This window comes from Anabrus simplex, chromosome 4, assembly GCF_040414725.1.
Source record: "Anabrus simplex isolate iqAnaSimp1 chromosome 4, ASM4041472v1, whole genome shotgun sequence".
NCBI lineage: Eukaryota > Metazoa > Arthropoda > Insecta > Orthoptera > Tettigoniidae > Anabrus > Anabrus simplex.
The window spans coordinates 319,236,777-319,262,827 of record NC_090268.1 but is presented as its reverse complement, the minus strand read 5'-3'; the positions used below and the strand labels follow the sequence as shown (position 1 = coordinate 319,262,827).

The following is a 26,051-nucleotide window of genomic DNA, read 5'->3' as shown; positions in this document are numbered from 1 at the left end:
TTGTTTTATTTTCATTTAAAGTAAGTAGGTGGTTGTTTAGCCATTTCTGAACTATGACTAGGGTTTCTTGAGCTCTGTTGAAGGTGTCCTCCCAAGTTTCACCCGTGACTGTGACTACCGTGTCATCAGTATATGAGTTAATTTTTGCATTACAGTTTAGCTCACACAGATCATTGATATATAACAGAAAAAGAATTGGTCCTAATACTGTTCCTTGGGGTACTCCGATTTTTACTTGAGCACTTTTACTTAGAGTATCCTTGATTCTTACCTTTTGTATTCTGTTAGAAAGAAAGCTTTTAATTAGATTTTGAGGAATTCCACGAATGCCTACTTTTTCAAGTTTTCTAAGGAGTATATTGTGATCTACGGTATCAAATGCCTTTGTTAAATCCAAAAATATAGAAATAGTCCTTTTGGAGTTATCAATGGTTTTATACAAATAATCAGTTAAGGAGAATATTGCATCTTGAGCACTAATTTTTGGTCTAAAACCAAACTGATTTGGAGACAATATGTTATACTTATTCAGGTAATTAAGTAATCTGGTTTTAATGCATTTCTCTAGTAATTTTGAAATGTGGGTTGTGAGAGAAATTGGGCGATAATTGTTTAATTCTCTCTTATCGCCTGATTTATGGATTGGGACTATGATAGCAATTTTGAATGGGTCTGGAAATTGTCCTTTCATTAGTGAAAGATTAAAAATATATTGCAGAGGGTGTAGAATATGTGAACTAATTGTTTTAAGTGTTTTACTTGAGATATTGTCATAGCCATTGGCTGAGTCATCTTTTAGTGCAGCTATGTAATTCATTAATTCTGTTTCTGTTATGGGAAGAAAAAACATTGATTGTGGTTGAGGTATTGCATGAATATCATACATGTGTCATTAGGTTCTTCGCTGCTATTCATTATTTTGTCAGCAAGTTCTAAACCTATACCACTGAAATAATCTACAAATTTGTCTGCAATGATAGTTGGTTGGGTTGTTTCTTGTGAGTCTGTAAGATTTATGCTGTCTATATCTGAATTTCTTTTCTCCTTTCTACATGTTATATCATTTATGTTTTTCCATAGGATTTTAGTATTGTTTGAGCTTGACATAATTTTATTAGAATAGTACTTCTGTTTTGCTACTTTAATGAGCCTGTTTATCCAGTTTCGGTATGTTTTATGTTTCTTAATAGTGTTTGTGATCTCGACATTATTAGAGGACCTCATCTTTTGCTTTACAATTGTCTGGTGTAATTTGTCCCTTATTCTAATGGAAGTTAGGATTCCAGTTGTGATCCATGGTGTTATCTTTCTGAATTTTGATCTTACATGTCTTGTGTTAGTAGAGTGTTCAGAGATATGTTGAGTTAATAGCTGCATAAAACTACTGGTCGCTTTGTTGACATCATGTTCATTCAGGACAGATTCCCAATTTTCCTTTTTTAAGGCTTTATTTAAAGCTTCATAATCTATTCTGGCATTGTTCATTATTTTTCCTTCCTTTTGTGGCATTTGATGTTTCTGGGTTTGTTTATGTATCAGAAAAATAGGACTGTGATCTGTGATACTAGTATGTATCTGGTATTAAGGAGCTCATAGTTCAGCATGCAGAGCTTTCCTAGGCTTTTGACAAAATTTATCGTCACACACGTTTCCATATGAGAACTGCTGATGATAACTACCAAGCTTACACTCGTAGTTACTGGGACGTCGCGTCGCAAAGCTCGCAGCACACGAGAATCGTTCTCGAGAGCGTTGCCCATCATCCCTGCTGAAAGAATTGGAGCAAAGTCGGGCATTTTAGATTACACGTTCCACTCATATGTAATGGGGGTTGCATATGTAGCAAAGCACATCTTCCCTGTCTCAAGTTCGAATAATGCACGCCTCTAGTATCCAAGTAGGTGTACACTCTATCTACAGTTATTCACAAATTATGCAGGGTTATTCAGGTCAGATGTCCACCTCATATGAGGCGTGAACAGTTTAAGATACTGACATTCCGTTATCTTTCTTTTTTTTTTGCTATTTGTTTTACGTCGCAACGACACAGATAGGTCTTATGGCGACGATGGGGTAGGAAAGGCCTAGGAAGTGGAAGGAAGCGGCCGTGGCCTTAAGGTACAGCTCCGGCATTTGCCTAGTGTGAAAATGGGAAGCCACGGAAAACCATCTTCAGGGCTGCTGACAGTGGGGCTCGAACCCACTATCTCCCGATTACTGGATACTGGCCGCATTTAAGCGACTGCAGCTATCGAGCTCGGTCATTCCGTTATCACTTTCGTTAATGGTATTAAGGGGTTCATAATTAAACATGCAGTACTTTTCCAGGCTTTTGACAAAGTGTATTAATTCACACGTTTTTATATCGGAACGATAAGTTTACAGTCGTAGTTACTGGTACGTCGCACGCTTGCACTACAGGAGGATCAGTCTCGAGATCTGCGACATAAGTTTCGAGAGTCTCGAGTAAGAGCGTTGCTCATCACTACTAAATAACAAAATTCAACCCTGAAAAGAGCCGTTCCGTAAAAAGAGTTTCTTCCTCTTTACTTTTATTAAATTCTACATTCATTTTATTCAAAATTAGCAGTGAAGAGGGGCGTTTCTCCTCTGACTTCAGGGAAAAAATTGCCTCCAAGTCAGATAGATTTTTCCGACTCATCGGGTATCATACTCCTAGGAAACAGATTAGTAAAAGGGCACAGTTTTTTACCTGGGACTCTCCACTATTTAACCCTCTCAAAAAAAAAAAAAAAAAAAAAAAGTTTAAGAGTATTCACGGATCACAGCGGTCTGCGGCCTGGTCATTCCAGCTCTGGAACTTTGGACTGTTAGATCGGCAGCGTAGTACTGTTCGTTAAAAGTGATAAAATGTGGTTTTTTTCCATTTGTTTGAGTATTTCATGTGATATTGCTTTTACTCGCGCCATTCCCACTGACGTCATTGTAACGACCCATGATCATTTCAGTTGCGAAAACTACCAAGACAGTTTTTCTGAGGATGTAAAAAGGCAGGTGGAGAGGAGTGTCTGCCATTATAATGCAATTCTCCAACCTGATTGTGACTGATGGTAGGCAAGCGGGCCTACAGTTTTTGCTAGTCGCTTTACGTCGCACCGACACAGAGAGGTCTTACGGCGACGATGGGACAGGGAAAGGCTAGGAGTGGGAAGGAAGCGGCCGTGGCCTTAATTAAGGTACAACCCCAGCATTTGCCTGGTGTGAAAATGGGAAACCACGGAAAACCATTTTCAGGGCTGCCGACAGTGGGGTTCGAACTTACTATCTTCCGAATACTGGACACTGGCCGCACTTAAGCGACTGCAGCTATCGAGCTCGGTCGGGCCTACCGTTACAATGAAAATTCCCTAACGCAGTCTTCATATGAGAAAAGACGTTTGGTGGTTTCTCCGTCGCGTTTCCAGGGTAACGTTAAGAGCTACGCAATTTAATAGTCTTGCTCACAATGTGAGCTCTACCTAACCTACAATTCTGCATACAATGTAGAATTCCGTAGCAAAGCACGGGTGCATCAGCTAGTGTAATTATAGAACCAATGCTGCCAGAAAAACAATGTGGCTTCCGTAAACAAAGATCAACACTCATGGCAGCAGAGAATCTACTACATGTACAAAAAAACAACAATCACTACTGATCTGCATTTAGGACAGTCGCTTTTCCTAGCCTTTTCTTAAATGATCAGAAAGATATTGGAAAATTATTGAACATCTCCCTTGGTAAGTTATTCCAATCCCTAACTCCCCTTTCTATAAACGAATATTTGCCCCAATTTGTCCTCTTGAATTCCAACTTTATCTTCATATTGTGATCTTTCCTACTTTTAAAGACACCACTAAAACTTATTCGCCTACTGATGTCCTCCCACGCCATCTCTCCACTGACAGCTCGGAAAATACCACTTAATCGAGCGGCTCGTCCACAACGGAGCTGGAAACTCAAGCTGGATAATGCAAAAGGAGTACTTCAAAGCAATCCCCTGAGCCCCTCCCTATTTAATGTACTCGCATATAATGTTGGTGATAGAATTCGAGAAATAGCAAAGGCTAAATTATACATATGTGGAGATGGTATGGCAATTATTTCAGAGCAGATAAACTAGCAAAAGGCAGTGACTGGGCCCAGAAAAGTGAAGTTACAATCGATGAGGACAAGGCAGTAATGATAATTTTTCGAAACGATGGTAGGACAGCAGGTTCAGACCAAGTGCCCTGCAACGGTAAGGAACTTAAAAATTGTCAACAATTTCAAATCTTAGGCATTCCCATACAGGTTATAGGAAGAATCTTTAGACTGTACATAATATCAAAAACAGCTGCCACAATAAAAGCTATGAACGACACTGGACATATACATTTCATATCACTTCAAACAGCAATGGCACTTTTTCAAATGAAAGTGCTACCCGTTCTGACATATGGACTTGGGCTAATATGGGAATTTCTTAACTACATGCAATTGAAACAGAAAAAACAAAATCCAGATTTCTCAAAATAGCCTTCGGTGTATCGGACAACTAAATCCAGACTGGTATGCGAGCTCGCAAGAGAAACATTCATAATAGACGATCTATGGATAATTCTACTGCTATCGACTGCAGGAAGTTATGAGAAGCTGCTCCAAGATCGTCTACAGAATAAAAAGCGAGACATACCAATGGAATTCTACACAACAAATGCGATGCCAGACAGAAGACCGAAAAAGCCACTTTATGAAAAAGTTACCACATAACCACATGCCAAAACCAATCCGGGTGAGTTAGCTGTGCAGTTAGGGGCGCACAGCTGTGAGTTTGCATCCAAGAGATAGTGGGTTCGAATCCCACTGTCGGCAGCTCTGAAGATGGTTTATCGTGGTTTCCCATTTTCACAACATGCTGTACCTTAATTAAGGCCACGGCCGCTTCCTTCCCATTCCTAGACATTTCCTATCTCATCACTGCCGTAAGACCTATCTGTGTCAGTGTGACAAAGCAAAAATGGGGGGAGGAACCAAAAAACCCCAAACCAGATAAATAGTGGAATATAGCAAGAAGTGATATGACTGCTTAAAACCATGTAAATATGCTCTCATCCGGTCTGGTTTGGGCACATGGTTATGTGGTACTACATAGGTCAAATTCTAAATGTAGTATATCATATGTACTACTACGGCCATTCTTTATTTATTGCAGTATATGTATTTTGACCAAATACATTTAACAGTCAGGCCAACTACCTCAAATATTTTAGTACTGTACGTAATGAATTACAATTTTCAATACCGGTGTTATATTTTAAGAGGTGCTTTAGAAACATTTCTAATATAATATGGAGCTAAGGTGGATAAGCTGCAGCTTGTGGTTTCATGGGTTTAAATTATCTGATCAACTTACCGACAATGCAATAACGCTTACCAGGAATAACATGTCGAGTTATTTGAAAGCGTACTGTATATCATTTTAGTAGATGCATTTACTTTGTTTTGTCAATTTAATCTTGGATAGTAAATATCTATGTCCTCACTCGTGATGAAACTCCCTATAGCTATTATCATCGAACACCTGATAAGTTTTAAATACTATTTTCAGAAATTCAGTGAAGAGGGAAAGTCGCAACACTGCACGATCAAGCATTAAACTTGTTGAATTATATAGGCCTAAATATATTAGATTTTGCTGAATGAATAACAGGGATTTTACTTTTTTAATGGAAATTTTTTATTCCCATTCAAGGAATTGTAAATCATAGCTTGTACGCTTAAACTCCGAACCTTTGCAAATCGTAACACAAAAATTATAACGTGTCGGTTTTCTTTGAATGTACTAGGCGAATCAAATACGAACTGGAATAACATTTTACAATTTTATTGAATCCACTAACAAATACAAAACAAGTACCTCATTTTTCTACATAGTCTCCTGAATTTGACACACACAAATTTGCCACCGAATTGGTAACTTTCTGATGCATCCTCTTCTTAATGTCCTGACAAAAATTGTTTTTGCCATTCATACATATGGGTCTTTGAAAGTGTGGCATCTCCAAACTCAGCACAGAGCCTTCTCAAAATCTGCAAAGCTTTGGTGCCTTCTACTGCCAGAAAATTGATGATGTGCTGTGTAATGAAAGTGTGTACCTCTTCCTTGCTCATGGTGTACTGAAGCAAGTGGTAGTTCTGTTTTGTGCGACGCACCAAGACCCCTACTCTGGACATTCCGACAAACATCCTCTCAAAGCTCCACCCATTTCCATTTGCTACCACAGCTGCTAATTTTAAATTCCTATTTATATTTGATGCACCTGGTATAAATATAAGAAGAGAAAATCGACTGTTTTATATCAAGCATAGTATAAATCAAACCAAAATAAATGTCTGTTTTCTTGAGATTATAGCATTTTTTAAATACTGTACCAAAATCAACATTTCCCTGGGTAGTGGAGGAGAGCTTTGTGGTCACAATCAAAATACACTGGTTCACTTCCCTGCCAAATGTGTTTGCTCTCTTGCTTCACTGTGGCGTATGCATGCAACGTAAGCTACAGGTCTCTGCTCTAGTACCTCTCCACCCATCCAAGTATGTCTAAGCCTTTCATGCACATAAATTGTTCAAAACCTAGCTTCGTTTTGCTAATTGATAAATGCCTTCTCTCTTTTAGTGTCTTTGGTACACAAAATTCAATACGAAAGGCAACACTTATGACAGTAATTGGGGATTAAAACAGAGAGAATGAGAGGCAGGTTTATAAACCAATATTTTTTCATTCAAAATCAAAAAAAACCAAGTCTGGAACAAAAAGAGGAAGAGGAGAAGGAGAAAAATCAATTTCAATTTCATTCTTTTTATTGTGATGCCAAAATACTGTTGTAAGTACAAATTCTATAAGAATTATAGTTAAGTAATAACCATAACAAAGATCTTATTCAGAGTACTTTTGATACAAAGAAAGGTTTAAAAATAAAATAAAAGGTGTATCAAAAAACACTTCATATTAAATTACAAATGTTGTATGTATACAATGAATTGGAAATGAACAAAGAAAAAACGCAATAAATGCAAAACAATGAAAAAAAGTACACTTAAAATGGCATGACAAAAATCCTTGCAATACGATGATTCAACAACAAAATAATACTCAAGAAAGTACCCACAATATGCATCTGCTAAAAAGAGATACCAAAAACAGGGTTCACAGTTGAAGGCTTGAGTATGAAATCCCCTGGAATTAATAAATTTTCCTTGTAACATGTGTAAGTATCCCTCATTCAGAACCCATTTTATATAAATAATTTCATCGGAATTTAAATAAGAGCAAATTACATCATTGTGCACTCCATTGAATTTGGCTGAAGATAAGCTATCTGTAGCAAGAGATGGTAATCACTTGTAGATTACTGTGATATCCAAAATAATGAAGAGTTATCCCTGATATCTGCAACACGAATAATTTAACTGGATTTCTTGAACAGATTCTCTGCAGCTAACTTGGTTGCTGAAAAGAGAGAATTTAAATAATTATTTCAGCTTTAATCAATTTACACAAAAAACAGAATGAACAGCAGAATTACAATGAAACAAGAGATCATGTCAGGGTATTTTGGTATCATGTCCAAAAATGAAATTCCCACTACCTACACAATGGCATTTAACCTTAAAGACCTGTTGAATAATTATGGCAAGATTAATAAATTTTTAGATCAGAAGAGGAGAGTAAGATCAGAGAAGTCAATATGACTCAAAACAATGGCTTGAAAATAAAAAGGAGACATTTAAAATAATTCCACGTAAAATCCTCGGGTTCAGGTGTACCGAATTATGTACCTCCATCCTCACAGGCTTTCATATTAAAATTTTCATTCCATAAGAATTATTTCTATAAACTATTTATTGTGGATAAATATTTTAATTATTTCTATAAACTAATTAGATATTTTGAAAAAGTCTAATATTTTTATATTAATCGACTCAAAATATGCTGACTACACCATTAGCAGGTTATCTTTCAGCAAGTAGTGCACGTCTCTTGCATACAACTGATATTACCACCTTAATTATTGTATCCATTATTACTGTTAGTTTATAAAGTTTATGGAAGAGAGAACTGCTCAGAGAAAACAAAGACTCCCCAAGTTTCATCAGCCTTTCATAATCTGGCTTAAACACCTTGGCAGAAAAATGTAAATTATAGTCAGTTTCAAATAAAATGCCTATACAATAAAATGCTAGAGAAATGGATTACCTACAAGAGGGCCCATCAGAGTGGGAGTCTGATATTTTGAACAGCAAAAACAGTACCTACAATGTGTGTTGCACTGCCATAGTTATCTCCACCTACAGTACCATGACAAACCAAACAGTCCCGAAGGGCCATGGCCTACCAAGTGACCGCTGCTCAGCCCAATGGGCTGCAGATTACAAAGCGTCGTGTGGTCAGCACGTCTGATCCTCTCGGTCAATATTCTTGGCTTCCAAGACCAGGGCCACATCTCACCTTCAGATAGCTTCTCAACTGCAATCACGTAGGCTGAGTGGACCTCGAACTAGCCCTCAGATGCAGGTAAAAATCCCTGACCTGGCCGGGAATCGAACCCGGAGCCTCCGGGTAAGAGTCAGACATGCTATCCTTACACTGCGGGGCTGGTACTGTACCACACATCATCCTTTAATACAGGCTAAGTGTTTATGCCAATAAATACTAAATCTCAATAAACAGTAACAATATAATCAATAACTGCCGATAACATCACAAATGCACAACATACAAAAAATTGCAGTCATGGCATAATTTACATCCATCAGTCAGTCATAAGGAAGTTATGTTGTCATACAGAATAGATTGATAGTTTTATTATTAAATGCCAAATGTTAATGGTACACATCAAGAATAAACCACTGATGCTTCATTAAAAAGGAAAAACCCAGTCAGAATTAATAATAACAAAAACAACAACAACAACAACAACAACAACAACAAAGGCATAGCTACTTGATATGAATGAGCTCTGGAAGATTATCCAATTGAATCTGTGCCTTCTTTATGGGAAAGAAAACCAAAGAGATTGGTTTACAGAGGTGGAAACAGATCTACAAGAACTGGGGATCTCACATGAGGACATCTTGGAACGTGACTCTTTGAAGAAGAAACTTGGGGAAGTACAGAGTTTTCAGCCAAAACTCAAAATGAAAACTGACAAGAAGTGGACTGCAGAACAGAGGGATGCTCACTGAAGGAGAATGTGGGAACACTGGGCAAACGTGAAAGATAGGAGAAAGCAGTTGAAATAACATGGTCCATAAAAGACCGAAACGATAATAATAATAATAATAATAATAATAATAATAATAATAATAATAATAATAATAATAATAATAATAATAATAATAATAATGGCACGTGGCCTGTGGAGAGGACTGGTGCAGGTCCTTTGATTTGATGCTGTATAGGCGACTGGAGTGTCTGTGAGAGTGAGGCCCTATTTGAAATGAATTCTAATGCTCAAGACGGCACAATCACCCAACGCCTAAGCCATAGGAATGGGGCACGTTCAAGTAACTACTAGCGCTAAACATAGCGAAACAGTAAGGTAGAAAAAAAAAAAAGGTAAGGTAGTGTGCAGTCTATGCTAGCTGAACTAACGCACAACTGTGGTGTTAATTGAGGGGAAGATTTAATTGTTATTTTGTATAACAGCATACTGTAACATGTAATTTACATATAGAGTCAATATGGAATGTCCTCGCCATGCTAAACAATACCGTTGTGTTGTGAACTGCCATAATTCAGAAGGGGACATATACAGTGAACCCGAATATCATGAAATAAACCAGAAATACATAATTGACCCCCATGTTTGTTCTTGTGTTCGAGTGGATCATTCATGCTGAACGAGGCCTAGCTCTTCCCACAGTCCACGAAATGTACTTCATCATCATTAAGTGCAAAGGGAAGGCCAACGTAACGCACATCACATACTTAATTGAGGAGCTAGATGCAATAACAGCGTAAGTCTACTTATGCTGTTATTGCATGAATACTGTTTTTAGATTTCCTGGTCCCTTCACTACAACCCAGTCCAGGTCTTAGTTCGCTAAGATGCCCCTAAAGGTCAGGAGTTCACTACAACTGGTACCATGCGCTACGCTGTTATTGCATGAGGCATGCTTCACGAGTGGCACATTCAGTTGCCGCCAGTTCTCTGGCTGGAGAAGATGTCAGCGAGTGGAAGAGAAGGTTTAGTGGCGTCGCATTTAATAAAAGACTGGGTATCAGCACTTTGACCTATGTTTCTAAGAATGCCCCCTGCTTAAAGCAACAGATTCATGATACAGAAGTTTGTGTGACTTTATTACCATAATGGTGTTGTATCAGAATCATAGTCCTACACTCTTAACTATGTGCAATTTACCTTCTTAAAGAGGAATTATAGCTTTCTCAGTTTTAATTATTTTAATGCAAGAAAGTGTGGTGTAAAAGCAGACAAAAGGGTTGATGTTATTTCACTAATGAAATACTTAAAAACTGAAAATGTTGAGTGCTATGTGAAAGTCATGTCTGTATTAATTCAAACAAGTAAGAGACACAATGTCTAAATCCCAATTATATACTTTGTGATCTGTTTTTTTTCCTTTTCTTTTAGGCTTAGAGAATCATTTTTTAAATAAAAATAGGAATAAATGTTGTTCAGAAAGGAATGTTACTAATTTTATAACATTTCAACTATTTGTTGGGGAGGGCACTGTAATAAAATTCTCTCGACCCTTTATGCAAAAAGAACGAAAAATGTGAATATTAAATAAAGAATAAACTTAATGGTTTTACCTTTCTAGCTAACAAATTTTTGGTTTTTTAGGAATTTGTTCTTAATTTTAGTAAGTTTAGACATTTTGGAGAACTGAGGTGAGATAAACTACCACATTTGTTCCTCTATAGTGGGCAATCATGCTTTCCTAACTCCCTGATCAACACTGGTGTATGGCAAAATATAATATTCCTGCTCTTCATGCAATAACAGCATATAAAAGGACATTTTAAATAACTCAGTCTTTCTTATTAGCTAACAGATCAATACAAATTCTTAGGGAAATACATTTCCTGGCTCTTTTAAATTTCCTTAAATGAAATTCAGGTTGATTCCTAATATTACTTTTAACTTAGAACATTTATAAACTTCAAGCTTCTGTTTCTCAAAATAACGTAAGTCTACTTACGCTGTTATTGCATCCAACTCCTCAATTTATTCACAAAACTAATTACAATGTACAAAATATACACATAGGACGCTGTGATCCATAATGTAGCACACCAAACTCAACACCATTACCCACGTTAGTTCAAGTCTTGTAACTCACTGACGCCGGGGAGACGCGTCACTCCGTCTCCACTTCCACCGGGGATGTCGCAGTCTGATTAGTGCTGACCTCTGACGGACAAACGTACACATGGCGTTCAATGCCCCTTGAGAATGACAGTAATAATAATTTCATGTGGCTATTTCTAGCCGAGTGCAGCCCTTGTTAGGCAGACCCTCCGATGAGGGTGGGCGGCATCTGCCATGTGTAGGTAACTGCGTGTTATTGTGGTGGAGGATAGTGTTAAGTGTGGTGTGTGAGTTGCAGGAATGTTGGGGACAGCACAAACACTCAGCCCCCAGGCCATTGGAATTAACCAATTAAGGTTAAAATCCCCGACCCGGCCGGGAATCGAACCCGGGACCCTCTGAACCGAAGGCCAGTACGCTGACCATTCAGCCAACGAGTCGGACAGAATGACAGTGGTGAAAGTCATTATTAAAACAGACATTAATAAAGTCTCGTAAGTTCTTTGTCCTTGTTTATCACAACGCTAAATTAATATAATCCGATAATAAAGTTTGTACTAGTTCCAGAGTTCACTCATTCAGTAGTCCACCTCCGTAGCGTAATGGTCAGCAATATTAGCTGCTGTCAATGGTCGCCTGGGTTAGATTCCCGGTACTGTCAGAAATTTAAGAATGGCAGGTGGGCTGGTATGTGGTTAAAATGGTACATGCGGGTCACCTCCATTGCCTGAAAAGAGCTGTACCACCTCAGGACGAGGACATTACTTTTACTCTTTCAGTAAATAAATCTGAATTCACTCCAGTGAAATATATTAAGGGGAGTTATGACAATTTTGATTTGATTCTAATTTTCCCAAATTAGAGATATATATACACACAGGGGTAACTAAAAGCTTTTCAGTGTCAAACACACAAGTTAAATATAAGTATTATACTAGAACATACCTGTTAAAAAACTCATCAAACTAGGGATAAAAATACATGTTCTTAAACAATTGTATGGAGTTCAAATGAGTGTTAGATCTGAAAAGAAATAAACAATACCTCCAAAATCATTTGACGTACAAACTGAGAGTGCATTTTAAAGGCTATTTGACAGTGGATTCTCCAAAATGTGTGTTTCTTTTCTACAGGTAAGTTGTGGTATAATATTTATATTAAACTTGTATATTCGACAGAATGAAGAGCTTTCAAGTTGCATTTAATTAAGTCGACACTGGAAAGTATGACTTCCTTCTTAACAGATATGTAGATGTCCTGGTTCAAACTTTTTTTCCCCCAGTTTTCTCTTACACAGTACGAAGTTTTACATTTTGGAAAGTCCAATGTCAACTAGCCTATAAAATACACCCTCAGTTCATACGTCACATGATTTTGAAGGAATGATTATTTTCGAATATAACACTCATTTGAACTCCATACAATTGGAATGTTTTAGAACCCAATGTTATTTAAAATCTAAGGCAAAGATGTGATCAACCAGTGGAATTTTGACTTTCTACGTCGAAAAGTAAAGGAGGAATGAATGTTTGGTTTTGGGTACAGAATATTTTAAAAATATTTCTTATTTAAATGCCTAGGACATGGAAGACCAACCTTCATGTAAAATTTTAAGTTTGTGTGTGAAACTCTTCAGAAAAATGAATAATGTGATTTTCAGAGTCGACATCCATCTATGAATCCTTAGGGGAGATACATTTTGTACTATCAGTTTGCATTCGGGGGATAGTGGGTTCAAACCTCATTGTCGGCAGCCCTGAAAATGATATTCCGTGATTTCCCATTTACACACCAGGCAAATGCTGTGGCTGTACCTTAATTAAGGCCACGCCATTTCCTTCCCATTCCTATCTCGTCATGAATACAACAATATACTATATGAGTTTGGACCAGAGTATTAACGCAAACAAAAATTTGAATGACGAACAATAGAACAAAAATCTGTTATATGAACAGATACCGTTGCTCTCTTATCATGAAAAATTAATAATTTGAAGTTACCTCCTCTAAAACAAACATACACCCTCCCGTTCTACCTATAGGCAGAGCCATTTCCCCTTCCCCTGCTAATAGCATCGCTCCCCCTCCTACTGGCCCTAGCCAAGTTCCGCTGGGCGAGGCTCAGATGTGAAACAGCTATAGGCAGTTTCATCATTTCAACTTTGATGGTAAGCTTTTACATCATGCATTCGTGACAAACTCGATTCTTAAATTTCTGAGGGTTTTAAACCTATTAATTATATGTATCTCTTTCTTTCCAGACCTTGCCTTTTGAAAGGAATATTCATAAGAAGTAAGCTATCAATATGGTGGTCACGCAGTGCAGATCTTTGCCATACAACAGGCTATCTCAGAAGCATTAGATTCCTTCTACCAGAAATAGCTTACTTTTTGAAAGGAATTTTTATAAGAATTAAAGCTTTCAAGTATTCTGGTGTGGATGTGGTCCCATTTTCCTATTCTGAGACAAGAATTCAAATCTCTCTCAGTCAGTACACTGAAGCTACCAGCTACCAGCAATGCATGTCATATTTTCAAGAAATGTCATTCAAATTTTAACATAGACTTTTTTAAAAATTTAAACTGTATCAATACGGATCTATATGATGAAGTTTGTAAAGTGTAACATACCACTTAGTCGAGTAGCTCATCTCCTTACTCCCAAGTCTTTCCAGCCCAAACTTTACAACACTTTTGTAAAACTTTGTTAGAAGTCACCCAGAACAAATCGAGCTGCTTTTCTTTGGATCATTTTCCAGTACTTGAATCAAGTAAGCCTAGTGAGGGTCCCATACACTGGAACCATATTCTAGTTAGGGTCTTACCACAGACATATTATGCCCTCTCCTTTACATCCTTACTACAACCCCTGAACATCCTCACAACCATGTGCAGAGATCAAAACCAAACCAAACCCCAGGACGCAACAGCCCCAAAGGGACATGACCTACCAAGCGAATGCTGCTCAGCCCGAAGGCTTGCAGATTATGAGGTGTCGTGTGGACAGCACGATGGATACTCTCACCAGTTATTCTTGGCTTTCAAGACTGGGACCGCCAACTCACCCTCAGATACCTCCTCAATTGTAATCACGTAGGCTGAGTGGACCTCAAACCAGCCCTCAGATGTAGGTAAAAATTCCTGACCTGGCTGGGAATCGAACCCGGGGCTTCCGGATAAGGGGCAGGCACACTACCCCATACACCGCAGGGCTGCTGCAGAGACCTGTACCCTTTATTTACAATCCCATTTATGTGTTTACCCCAATGAAGATCTTACATTATATTAACACCTAGGTACTTGCAAAGATCCTCAAATGGAACTTTCACTCCATCAATGCAGTAATTAAACTGAGAGGACTTTTCCTATTTGTTAAACTTACAACTTTACTTTTAACTCCATTTATCATCATACCATTGCCTAAAGTTCATCTCACAACATAATCGAGGTCATTTTGCAGTTTCTCACAATCTTGTAACTTATTTATTACTAGGGGGTGGATTTATATGACCTAAAAATGTATGAAATATGTATGCACTTATGACCTAAAAAACATAAAAATATGACCTATAAAATTCCAAATATGACTTAATGAATAGCATCTACGTTACATAGAAGCACTTTTATTACGATTGCTACAGGCTGCAATTAATTTACAGTTTAAAAAATGTTTAATTCTTCGAAATCTCGAACCCAAAATCAACTAAAATGATGAATATTTCATGAACTCGTTAAGATTACACTGCATACTCCTAGGCAAGGACGGACTCTGTGGAAGACAAACACCACAGTCAGTTTTACTGTTCAATATTCAATCAGTTTTAATTTATACACAAAACATATGTTATTTGAATGGAACTTTCATACCTGATCTAGTCTCCATTATCAGAATTGTTGCAATTTATGACCACATGCATTGTTGAATGAGAATCCCCTCCTGTTGTCGCTGAGTAAGGTCTTGTAGCGAGAAAAACTTCTTTCGACATCACATGATGTAACGGGAGCGTACTTGAATAGAGTTAAATCACTTGGAGAAAATTTCTGGAAATCTGCAGATGAAGGGTTTCCACAAAGAATGTCACTTATTCCACGCAGGTACACAAGTCCACTATTTTTTTCCAGTACATGTTCTAATTTTCTACACACCCTAGATGCTATTGTCCCTTTTGCATTCTTTAATTCCTGTTCAATGCACTTTACAACATCCAGTGCATCGCTTAGTTCTGCATCTGAAACTTCCAGTTGCGTGATTGCTCCAGATAAAGAATTAAAATCGGACTTTATGTAAGCCAGGTCCGCTTTTAATGTAGTGCTTGAAAATAAATCTTGAGTGGTTTTTATGGAGGACGGTTCTGCAGGATCAAAAGTCTTCACGATCTTCTCCACGACATCTAGGTTGTTGCTATAGTACACTGCGGCATCAAGCCAAGTCCCCCATCGCATTATAACTGGCTTGGAAGGTAGAGGTAGTGAAGGTGATTCTTATTGAAATTTCTGAACGCGAAGTGGAGCTTTGACAAACACTTTCTTACAGTTCGATATTAATTTATCAACTTCAGGGTAGCTACTTCTAACTTCTTCAGCTGCCCTATGCAAGGCATGTGCAAGACATGTCACATGTATCATTTTCGGGTATAGCATTTTAAGTCCCTTGGCTGCCTTCACCATATACGAAGCAGCGTCAGTTACAAGTAGAAAAATGTGCTCTCTCTTTGCCCCGTTTGGCCACAACAGATTCATTGAATTGTCGAAGAGAACTGCAATGGTGGAATGGTTTGTCTTCTCTAGCACTTCACATGTCAGGAGGAACGTATCTCCAGGCCGGTCTTCCTTCAGCGTGCCAACGATCACATTTGCTACATATCTTCCATCCACATCTGTGGTCTCGTCTATTGAAACCCATATCTTACTGTCTCCCACGCCACGCCTTATTATATCCAATATCTCTTCATAACAAGGGGTCAGATAGTCCTTCCTGAGAGTAGATTCGTCGGGAACAGAATGCTTTGCGTATTTTTCAAGAAACTGTCTGAAGCTTCGGCTGTTAAGTCTCTTTAAAGGGATATTAGACGGAACCATCATCTTGCAGAGATCTTGTGAAAATTGTAAACACTGTGAACTTGATGTCGGGGTTTCGAATAGCAGACGTTGCCTATTTTCGAGTGCAGAATATCTAGTTACACAATTCTTATGTTTTACAGTATTACAGTGTTGTTGCACAGAGAAGCGTTTTTTGGCAGTAACTTTTACCTCACACAATTTACAGAATAATTTCACTCCATCCGTTCTGAATATGTTTTCACCGAACTCGCGAACAAAACTTCGCAATTTTCCACAAATTGAGACTTTCGTTTTAGGCATATTAAAAGGAAGTGAATGACTGAAGCTCCCTAATGACCAAGGTCATTCAGTGTGTTGAAGGTGGAAGAGGGAAGGGGAAGGGGAGAGATAAGAACAACGACAAATAACTGCAGAATTACAATAGCCCGGTTTCCAGGAATTGACCCAGCAAGCAAACAATAGCTCCTACCTGTTAGAAACATTCCATACACTACTTTATAATGGTTCTTCAGTAGTATATTCCAGTCTATCCTGAAAAATAGTTTCTAGAGCTTATTCTGATTTTTATAATACGAAATTAAAATGAAAATTACCAAAATATGCCGTTATAATGATATTTTGTTGAAAATATGCCATAAAACTTAAGAAAGCCAAAATATGCATTTATATGCCCAATAAAACCTGTTTAATTTTGATTATCATGCTTGGAAACGTGTTGAAAATACAAGACTATAAGATATAATGTTAAGGGAAAAAATATGACTGGTCATAGAAATCCGCTCCCTATTTATTACTCTATACAGAATAACAACATCCGCAAAAAGCCTTATCTACGATTCCCCTTCTTTACTCGTATCATCTATATATATAAGAGTTTTGTCTGTACATTGCTCAGAATTTGAAAAGAATGGTATTTCTGTATCGGTTATGTCCACAGTAACAAGGAAATGCCCTTTTTACTTTTCTGTAATTTCTGTTTGTCTTGTATGTATGTATGTACACACATCACTAGAAAACGGCTAAAAAGAATTTAATGAAAATCGGTATGCAAAGTCAGGGAATAAGTCGCTACAATCTAGGGTATAAATAATTTTATTCACACTGAGCGAAATGGTAGTTTAGGGGAAGGCCTAAAATTTAATTCTTAAATATTACGTCAATAGTGGTTCCATCTCATTGAAAACTGGTATACAAAGTCGGAGAATGAGCCACTAAATCTAGGCTATAAATAATTTTATTCATGCTGAATGAAATAGTAGTTTAGGGGAAGGCGTAAAATTTAATTCTCAAATATTTATATTAGTAGTGGTCGTATCGATAAATACTACATAACCAAAGTTATATAGAATTAAATTTCCGACCATTTATGTCTTATACATTTTTACCGTACCGGCTATGATAACACAGATATTCATGAATTTGTATTTTTGTTGCCAAGTCCATATCGACGCTGAGCCACGAGAAAATTGGTTAACAGAATCGGTATATAGAGTCGGGGAATAAGAAACTACAGTCTAAGCTATAAACAATTTTATTTGTACCGGGAGGTACACCTCAACTTCGCACATTATCTAGGAAGGCTCAGTATCGAACATCAATAGAGAGACAGAATGTATCCTTAGCAGTAAAGATCTTTGATCCTAAGAATGTTACTGATTTGGAATTGCTTAAAAGTCAAGGTGTGGAAGTTTGCTGCACAACTGAATTTCTAAAATCAATTCAAAAGTGGTTGTCAGTCTGTAATGTACAGCATCCCATGAACTATACCAGTAATGAGGATGCTAGTCCAATTACTGGGCCCGATGACATGAAACTTTCATTCCTTAAGCTCCTTTTATACTTACATGCCACATGCTTGAAGCTAGGCAGGTGGTGTGCGCCCTTGGAAAGGACCCTGTTATAGTTTTGTAACAGTTGAGCAGATTTCATCTTCTGATGTAACTTTGATTGACCGTGAGAGATCCAGAATCTAGTTTGGTCGCCTATTTGTGTAGACTATCAGCCGTCCTGCATAAGCAGTCCGTTGCCCAGGGTACACCATGAGGAGGTTATCTACACGTTGCACCATATTGGCCTTTCCACTGGGTTTAGGGAGTTTCCACCAGGAAGGTAAGGTCGGATTTGACCTCGGGGGGGACCTGCTCGCTTCTCTCTCCGGCCGCCCACGGCTCTCGCCAGTGTTGCGCGTGCTCGGCCAGAGGGCCGGTCACGCCCGGTACTCGCGTTCCCCCCTGGCCTCTATCAGCCTTGGGGGAGCACAGCAGGAGGGAATGGTTTGGCCCCATTTAGGACCAACAGCCGCAAGTGACGACCCTCCCGGGGTGAGCCTCGCTTTTATAGAGAATCGAGACTCGTGTACTGAAGCCAGCACAACCCAGGAGGGCGCGTCAGCTGGATTGTCGGCCAAAGCGATGGGACACCACGAGAGGTGAATGCCCCTCCGTGCAACTTTATTAATTACTTGTACATACAAATCTAACAAGAAGGCATTATCATGCACAACACCTCCGCGGCTAGACTGGAGGGTGTACCGGGCCACGGAGCTGTCTGTATACACAATCAAATGGTCGTATGGCCACATGGCCATGTCCTGAAGTAGGTGGTGCAGTCTCACGACGGCGGCAGCCGTCACTGCAACGTTGATTCGATAGGGGAGCTGGAACGCCTTCTCCCACGCCTGCTGGAGTTGAGAAAACACGGTGGCAATGGAACGTGGAGTTGCATCTGTGAAGATCTTAAGGCTGTGCCGACCAATGTACATATGATGAGGTGATGCGACAAAATCGAGAGTGAGAAGCCGTCGGACCCAGAAGAATTCGCCTGCTAAAATGTGACGAGACAGGAAGGGCGGCCACCCCATGACCCAGCTGAGCCACGATAGGTAACCGGCCACCTGTTGGAGCTGATACGGGGACAGGTCAGAGAGCGCGTGCACGAGGGAGAGGGCATGCTGTTGCGTCACATGATGCATAGTGACCTCCTGACTCGGAATATCTATGGTTACACCTAGACAGATGAAAATGGGCGTCGGGTGCAGGATCGACTTGGCATAGTTAGGAGTAATGCTGAGGACACGAGTCAGGTAGGCGTCGATCTGCAGCATGATAGCTGAGATCAGATCAGGGCTGTGGATGAGCTAGTCGTCCAAATAGGGAACCATCTGGATGCCGAACTTTTGGGATAGAAGCTCCTGCAAAGCAGTGGCCTAGTGTTGCATGACTGATGGGGCCAGGCTGTGCCCCATCGGCAGGCGGGTCCAGCGATAGCGGCGCCCGTGGTATAAGATACCGTAAGGGTGCCGGGTATTGCGGGAAATCGGGATCTGAAAGAATCCTGACTTCAAGTCTAATTTGCAAGCCAGGTGGTTGGACGGAATGTAGGTTAGAGCCTGTGCTGGGCCTTGGAGAGAAAATGAAAGGTGAACAATAAAGGGCGTCCAGGTGCTAAGGTCATATGACCTGCGCAGCCCGTTTCCTTGGGGACGAGGGACAGGGGAAAGGCCGACGTGCACTCACCCCGTTTGATGATACCAGATGAGAGAAGATCCTCCACCACTTGGTCTATGAGATCAGAGAGCCTCGTCACTCAGAAGATAGTAGGTGCATCCGGAGGCTTGGGCAGATGGACTCCTCGGTGAAGTATGCGGGTGGTCCTACGGGCGTGTCAGCGTATGGGACTGATACGGCCGGAGGGAGACCTCTCCCTCCTGCCACCAGCAAACTGCTCGTCCGGCCATGCTCCCCCGGGGCTTATATAGGCCAGGGAGAAACGTGAGAGCCGTGGATGGCCGGAGAGAGAAGGTCCCCCCGAGGCCAAATTCGACTGTACCTTTCCAGTGGGAACTCCCTAAACCCAGTGGGAAGGCCAATATTGATCCAGTATCACACTGGACCTCTCACGTGCTTTATTACTATCATTATAAATACAAAATACGGGGCAAATTACACAAAGATAAATGAGACAGTGTCTTGGCTAAAAAGAGAACAACAAAGAATTAAACAATTTCAACCCCAAGTACCTTGGCATCACCTTAGACTGTTCTTTAACATACAAAAAACACCTGGAAAATACAAGTCAGAAACTTAAGTCGAGAAACATCATGAAGAAACTAGGTGCTACATCATGGGGAGCTGTTGCATCCTCACTACGCACTACTGCCCTCACCATGATTTATTCAGTGGTTGAATATTGTGCCCCGGTGTGGCAACGTAGCGCTCATAGTAGGAAGATCGACGTCCATTTGAACGAATGTATGAGAACCATAACAGGCACACTAAAATCCATCCCAATCCCATGGCTCCATACCATCAGTAACATACCACTCCACGGAATCTCTCAATCCGTGAGGTCCTTAGTGACCTACCCCCATCTCGTCTTAAATCAAGGAACCCAATATGCATGACATAACTGGCTTCAATATCCAGGAAAAATGGCATCAACGCTGGAGCTCTGCATGTGTGAAACACCAAGGCATCCAAGACCCCACAACTGGACACCTAGGATTTCACCTGAAGAGATGCCAATGGTCTAAACTCCACCGTTTAAGAACAGGCCACGCTAGATGTAATGCTATGCTACATAAGTGGGGACTTCGAGAATCCCCCCTGCCTGTGACCTGCGGAGCCCCTTTCCAGTCAGTGCAGCACATTATTGAGGTGAAGAAGTATGATGGACCAGCCCAAGATGTTATCAGTGCTACACCTCCTTCTTAGAATGGCTACAGCAACTGGACATTGATTTGTAAATGTGAACGCTACCAACATTCTTGTCTTTGTATATATTATAAATTTTCTTCTTTTGTAGATTGCCATACAATAAATAAATAAATAAATAAATAAATAAATAAATAAATAAATAAATAAATAAATAAATAAATAAATAAATAAATAAATAAATAAATAAATAAATAAATAAATAAATAAATAAATAAATAAATAAATAAATAAATAAATAAATAAATAAATAAATAAATAAATAAATAAATAAATAAATAAATAAATAAATAAATAAATAAATAAATAAATAAATAAATAAATAAATAAATAAATAAATAAATAAATAAATAAATAAATAAATAAATAAATAAATAAATAAATAAATAAATAAATAAATAAATAAATAAATAAATAAATAATAAATAAATAAATAAATAAATAAATAAATAAATAAATAAATAAATAAATAAATAAATAAATAAATAAATAAATAAATAAATAAATAAATAAATAAATAAATAAATAAATAAATAAATAAATAAATAAATAAATAAATAAATAAATAAATAAATAAATAAATAAATAAATAAATAAATAAATAAATAAATAAATAAATAAATAAATAAATAAATAAATAAATAAATAAATAAATAAATAAATAAATAAATAAATAAATAAATAAATAAATAAATAAATAAATAAATAAATAAATAAATAAATAAATAAATAAATAAATAAATAAATAAATAAATAAATAAATAAATAAATAAATAAATAAATAAATAAATAAATAAATAAATAAATAAATAAATAAATAAATAAATAAATAAATAAATAAATAAATAAATAAATAAATAAATAAATAAATAAATAAATAAATAAATAAATAAATAAATAAATAAATAAATAAATAAATAAATAAATAAATAAATAAATAAATAAATAAATAAATAAATAAATAAATAAATAAATAAATAAATAAATAAATAAATAAATAAATAAATAAATAAATAAATAAATAAATAAATAAATAAATAAATAAATAAATAAATAAATAAATAAATAAATAAATAAATAAATAAATAAATAAATAAATAAATAAATAAATAAATAAATAAATAAATAAATAAATAAATAAATAAATAAATAAATAAATAAATAAATAAATAAATAAATAAATAAATAAATAAATAAATAAATAAATAAATAAATAAATAAATAAATAAATAGTCGAGCAGGTACAATGGCAGAGTTTACAACTAAAGTATTCACAGCTGCATAACTATGAGATAATGGCGAGAGAAAAGAAGAGGAAAAGGCGTTTTAGTGTTCATCCTCTGAACATTCAAAGAGACATGATAGGAGCTTTCTAAACCCTCTACACTGTCCTAAAAGAAGACTAAACAAAGTTTTTAATTATTTTCAGATGACCCCAAAATCCTCTGAAGAATTACTTGGAAAAATAGAATGTCTGTTCTATATTACAAGAAACCAATTCATGCCCATTCATCCAATGGAGCGGCTCTGTGTAACTCTGAGGTATGTATATTTTTCATTCGGCATACACAGTAGAATTGAATTCTTCAATCTACAGATTTATTAAATACATAATACAAAATACCATATAAACAACTAAATGTAAATTATTTCTAACATTATGTATGTAACATAAGCTTTAAGTAATGTTCACTGTCCTTTGTCGATTCATGTATATCGCTGACTTGCCACTTCATATTTAAAACTATCTGGTACTTGCTTATTCCCAAGAAAGTGTAGATTCATCTAGGCAAATAGATGATGACTGGCACTGATGTGGATGATTATAGTGAATTTGGGATTGACCTGAATCAGACAAAGATGTAGAAGGTTGGTTTGGGAGGACATAACTCACTTGGGACTGACAAGAATCTGTTTGGTTTTGAGAGTATACATTATGTGAATTTTTCCTTATATGTACGGATGATAACTCTGCAGATTTACTCCCATGCCTTATTCCAAAGATCTCTGTTTTTGTAGTCTTCGTTATCTCAATCCCATAATACCGATCCACACTGCACTTCGCTAATGAGCACTTCCGTATCTAACCCAGTATCCATTGTCCTGGTCAGCACTAGACCACAAACTGTATTGAACAGCCCAGCATGACACGTCAACTATAAACATTCCCATTACGCTTTGGTCCCGCCCGTGTGGCATGACATGTCAGGCGTGGTGGCCAGGGACCGCGAGACGTGAGCAGGTAAGTATAAAATGGTCCCATTTAAACAATGTTAATTCACATGCTTGACATGTGGCATGTAACTATAAAAGAAGCCTTACATGTTTGCTTTGCTATTGGCTTTACGTCGCACCGACACTGACAGGTCTCATGGCGACTATGGGACAGGAAAAGGCTAGGACTGGGAAGGAAGCGGTCATGGCCTTAATTAATTTGCCTGGTGTGAAAATGAGAAACCACGGAAAACCATCTTCAGGGCTGCCGACAGTGGAGTTCAAACCCATTATCTCCCGAATACTGGATACTGGCCGCACTTAAGCGACTGCAGCTATCAAACTCGGTCCTTAAATGTTTAAAAAGACACACATATATGGCACATGTTACAAAAAGAAGGAAGATTGACAAGTGAGGGAAAAATAACCAACACAGTGATAGAAATGTAAATATATTTTCAGTAAGTACCACTAGTCTTATGTGCTAACTGTAAAATTACAGACAGACAGTTTAGAGGGAAGATTTGGTGCTTACAGAAGATTGAGTGGTTGCACTTATGTTTCTGTGGAACAAATTCTTGAGTTTGAAACAAAGCTCCCAGTGTTAGTTTTATTGAAGATGAGGTCTGTGAAACGTAGTGAATTTTTGTTGAAGTCTTTGCCCAAAATGTCCATAACAAGAGCCATGATGGAATTATTGATCATTTAGATGCATTACAGCCTGCACATTAGAAGAAGTAGTCCACACCACAGTTCCCTTCGAAACACTACAGATTTTGGTCTGTATTGCCAGTTAGCAAGTGACTGAAATATTATGTAAAAAGTGTGATGACTGGGTTAAAATGCTGCATGCTGCAAATGAATTGCTTGTGGATAGTGACAGGGAAATGATGTATTTTAATCTAGTGAACAGATGTGGTTTGAAGTGTCCATCATTGATGGCCATGTCCTTGTGTTGTAACGTGTTCACAAGTTTCCGAGTGTTAATTAGTGACAGTTACGAACCTGAATTTAAGTTACAGAAGCAAAGAGAGGCACTGGTAGTGTTAGGATAGCAAATGATGATTTTGATAATGATGTTTGCTGTTTCAAGGGGCCTAACAGCTAGGTCATCGGCCCCGAATGGTACGAGGTGCAACAAAATTAAAATTAAAACTTCATAATGAATCCACTGACTAGAATATAAAACGAATGGTGATGAAAAAATTATTGTGAAACAAAAACAATCAGTGAAACCAGTTCACAATGTCTTAATGGCATGATACGTATTATCTAAAGAGATCCAAAATCCAGGTCATCAGCCCCTCATAATGGCACTAATCACTGGTAAAGCAGAAACATGGTGTGCTTCCTATGGTGGTACTAAGCACAAGTAACATAGACTCATGGTGTTTTTCGCAAGATGGTACTAATCACAGGAAATGTAGACCCATGGTATGACACACACAATGTCAACACTCACAGGTAACACAAAACTATGGTGTTTCACACATAAGGGCACTACTCACAAACAATGCAGACCCGTGGTGCTCATTACATAGTGAGATTAATCATGGGCGCCGGTATTCCCACAGTGTTCCTCACTTAGTGGAACTAATCACAGGCCATGTACACTCATGGTGTCGCTCACATAGTGGTACTAATCATAGGCAACATAAACCCACGGTGTATCACACATTATGGCAATGCCCACAGGTAACATAAACCCATAGTGTTCCTCACATAATGGTACTACTGCTCCCAGGCAAAGCAAACCATGGTTTTACTCACATACTGGTACTAATCACGGGCACCAGCCAAAACCGTGGTGTTTCTCACTTAGTGGCACTAATCACAGGCAACTCAGACCCATGGAGTTTCTCATAAAGTGGTACTAATCATAGGTAACACAGTCCCGTTCTGAACGCAGTGGAACCGACCGGTGGAATACACGATGACCATTAACACAAACGCCCAAACCCATAGTGTTGCGCATTATGGTACTGTTCCTATGTAACATAGACCCATGATTTTTCTAGCAGGGGGGTACTAGTTGCAAGTAATGTCGACCCATGGTGTTCCACAAGTAATGGTAATGATCACAAGTATTCTCATGCTTCTAATGTCATCTTTTGCTCGCCTCTTTTAATTGCCTCTTACAACAGGCAGGGGCGTCCCCCACCCACAGGGGGTGTGATAGCAAATGTTTTCATCAACACTTATAGTAAAGTTCTTGAGGAAAGAAGTCTCAAAACAACTTGCAAAGAAACTTCAATCTAAAAACTTCAAAAAAGGTATCTGTGATGCTGCAAATGAAGAACGAAGGCAAAAGGCAAATGGACGCAGCATGTTGAAACTTAGCAATAAATGATCCTCTTCAAAAGGTAACTTGTCAGTTTAGTTACTGTATATTGTACTTCTGTCTCTAATCTTGAGGATTGTCACTGAGAATAACCTAATTTTCTTATAAATACACCTTTAATTGTATATTTCAAGTAGGCTGGTGAATATATATTTGTTGGGAATGTTATTCCACTGTCCTGGGTAATTTACATTTTTCTTGTAATATGTTTTGTATTTATGTGGTTTAACAATCAAATGTTGGTTTAATCTTGTCATAGTCAAGTGTACTTGCTGTAGGGTTACGTTAGTTGAGACGTGCATATTTGAAGAGCCTTGGTTGCTGAATTTCTTTATGCCATTTCAGTGCTAGGGGTGATTTTCTTGTAATGTGATGTATGTACATTGTTCTGTTTTACCAATGAATGT

At 37.8% G+C, this 26,051-nt stretch overlaps 1 protein-coding gene and 1 pseudogene across 5 annotated transcripts in view; both read right to left on the bottom strand.

Annotated features, from left to right (window-relative positions):
• Positions 1-6,815: 6,815 nt before the first annotated feature.
• Positions 6,816-26,051, bottom strand: part of ReepB (Receptor expression enhancing protein B) — a 193,065-nt gene continuing 173,829 nt past the window's right edge. For 4 of the 5 annotated variants that reach the window (XM_067145670.2, XM_067145672.2, XM_067145673.2 and 1 more), the window contains exon 4: positions 6,816-7,490. In XM_067145670.2, the coding sequence (XP_067001771.1) occupies positions 7,479-7,490 (12 nt within the window). In that variant the 3' untranslated portion in view covers positions 6,816-7,478. The remainder of the gene's footprint in view (positions 7,491-26,051) is intronic. The other variant, XM_067145669.2, reaches the window with a different exon arrangement.
• Positions 15,189-16,677, bottom strand: LOC137500581 (uncharacterized; annotated as a pseudogene).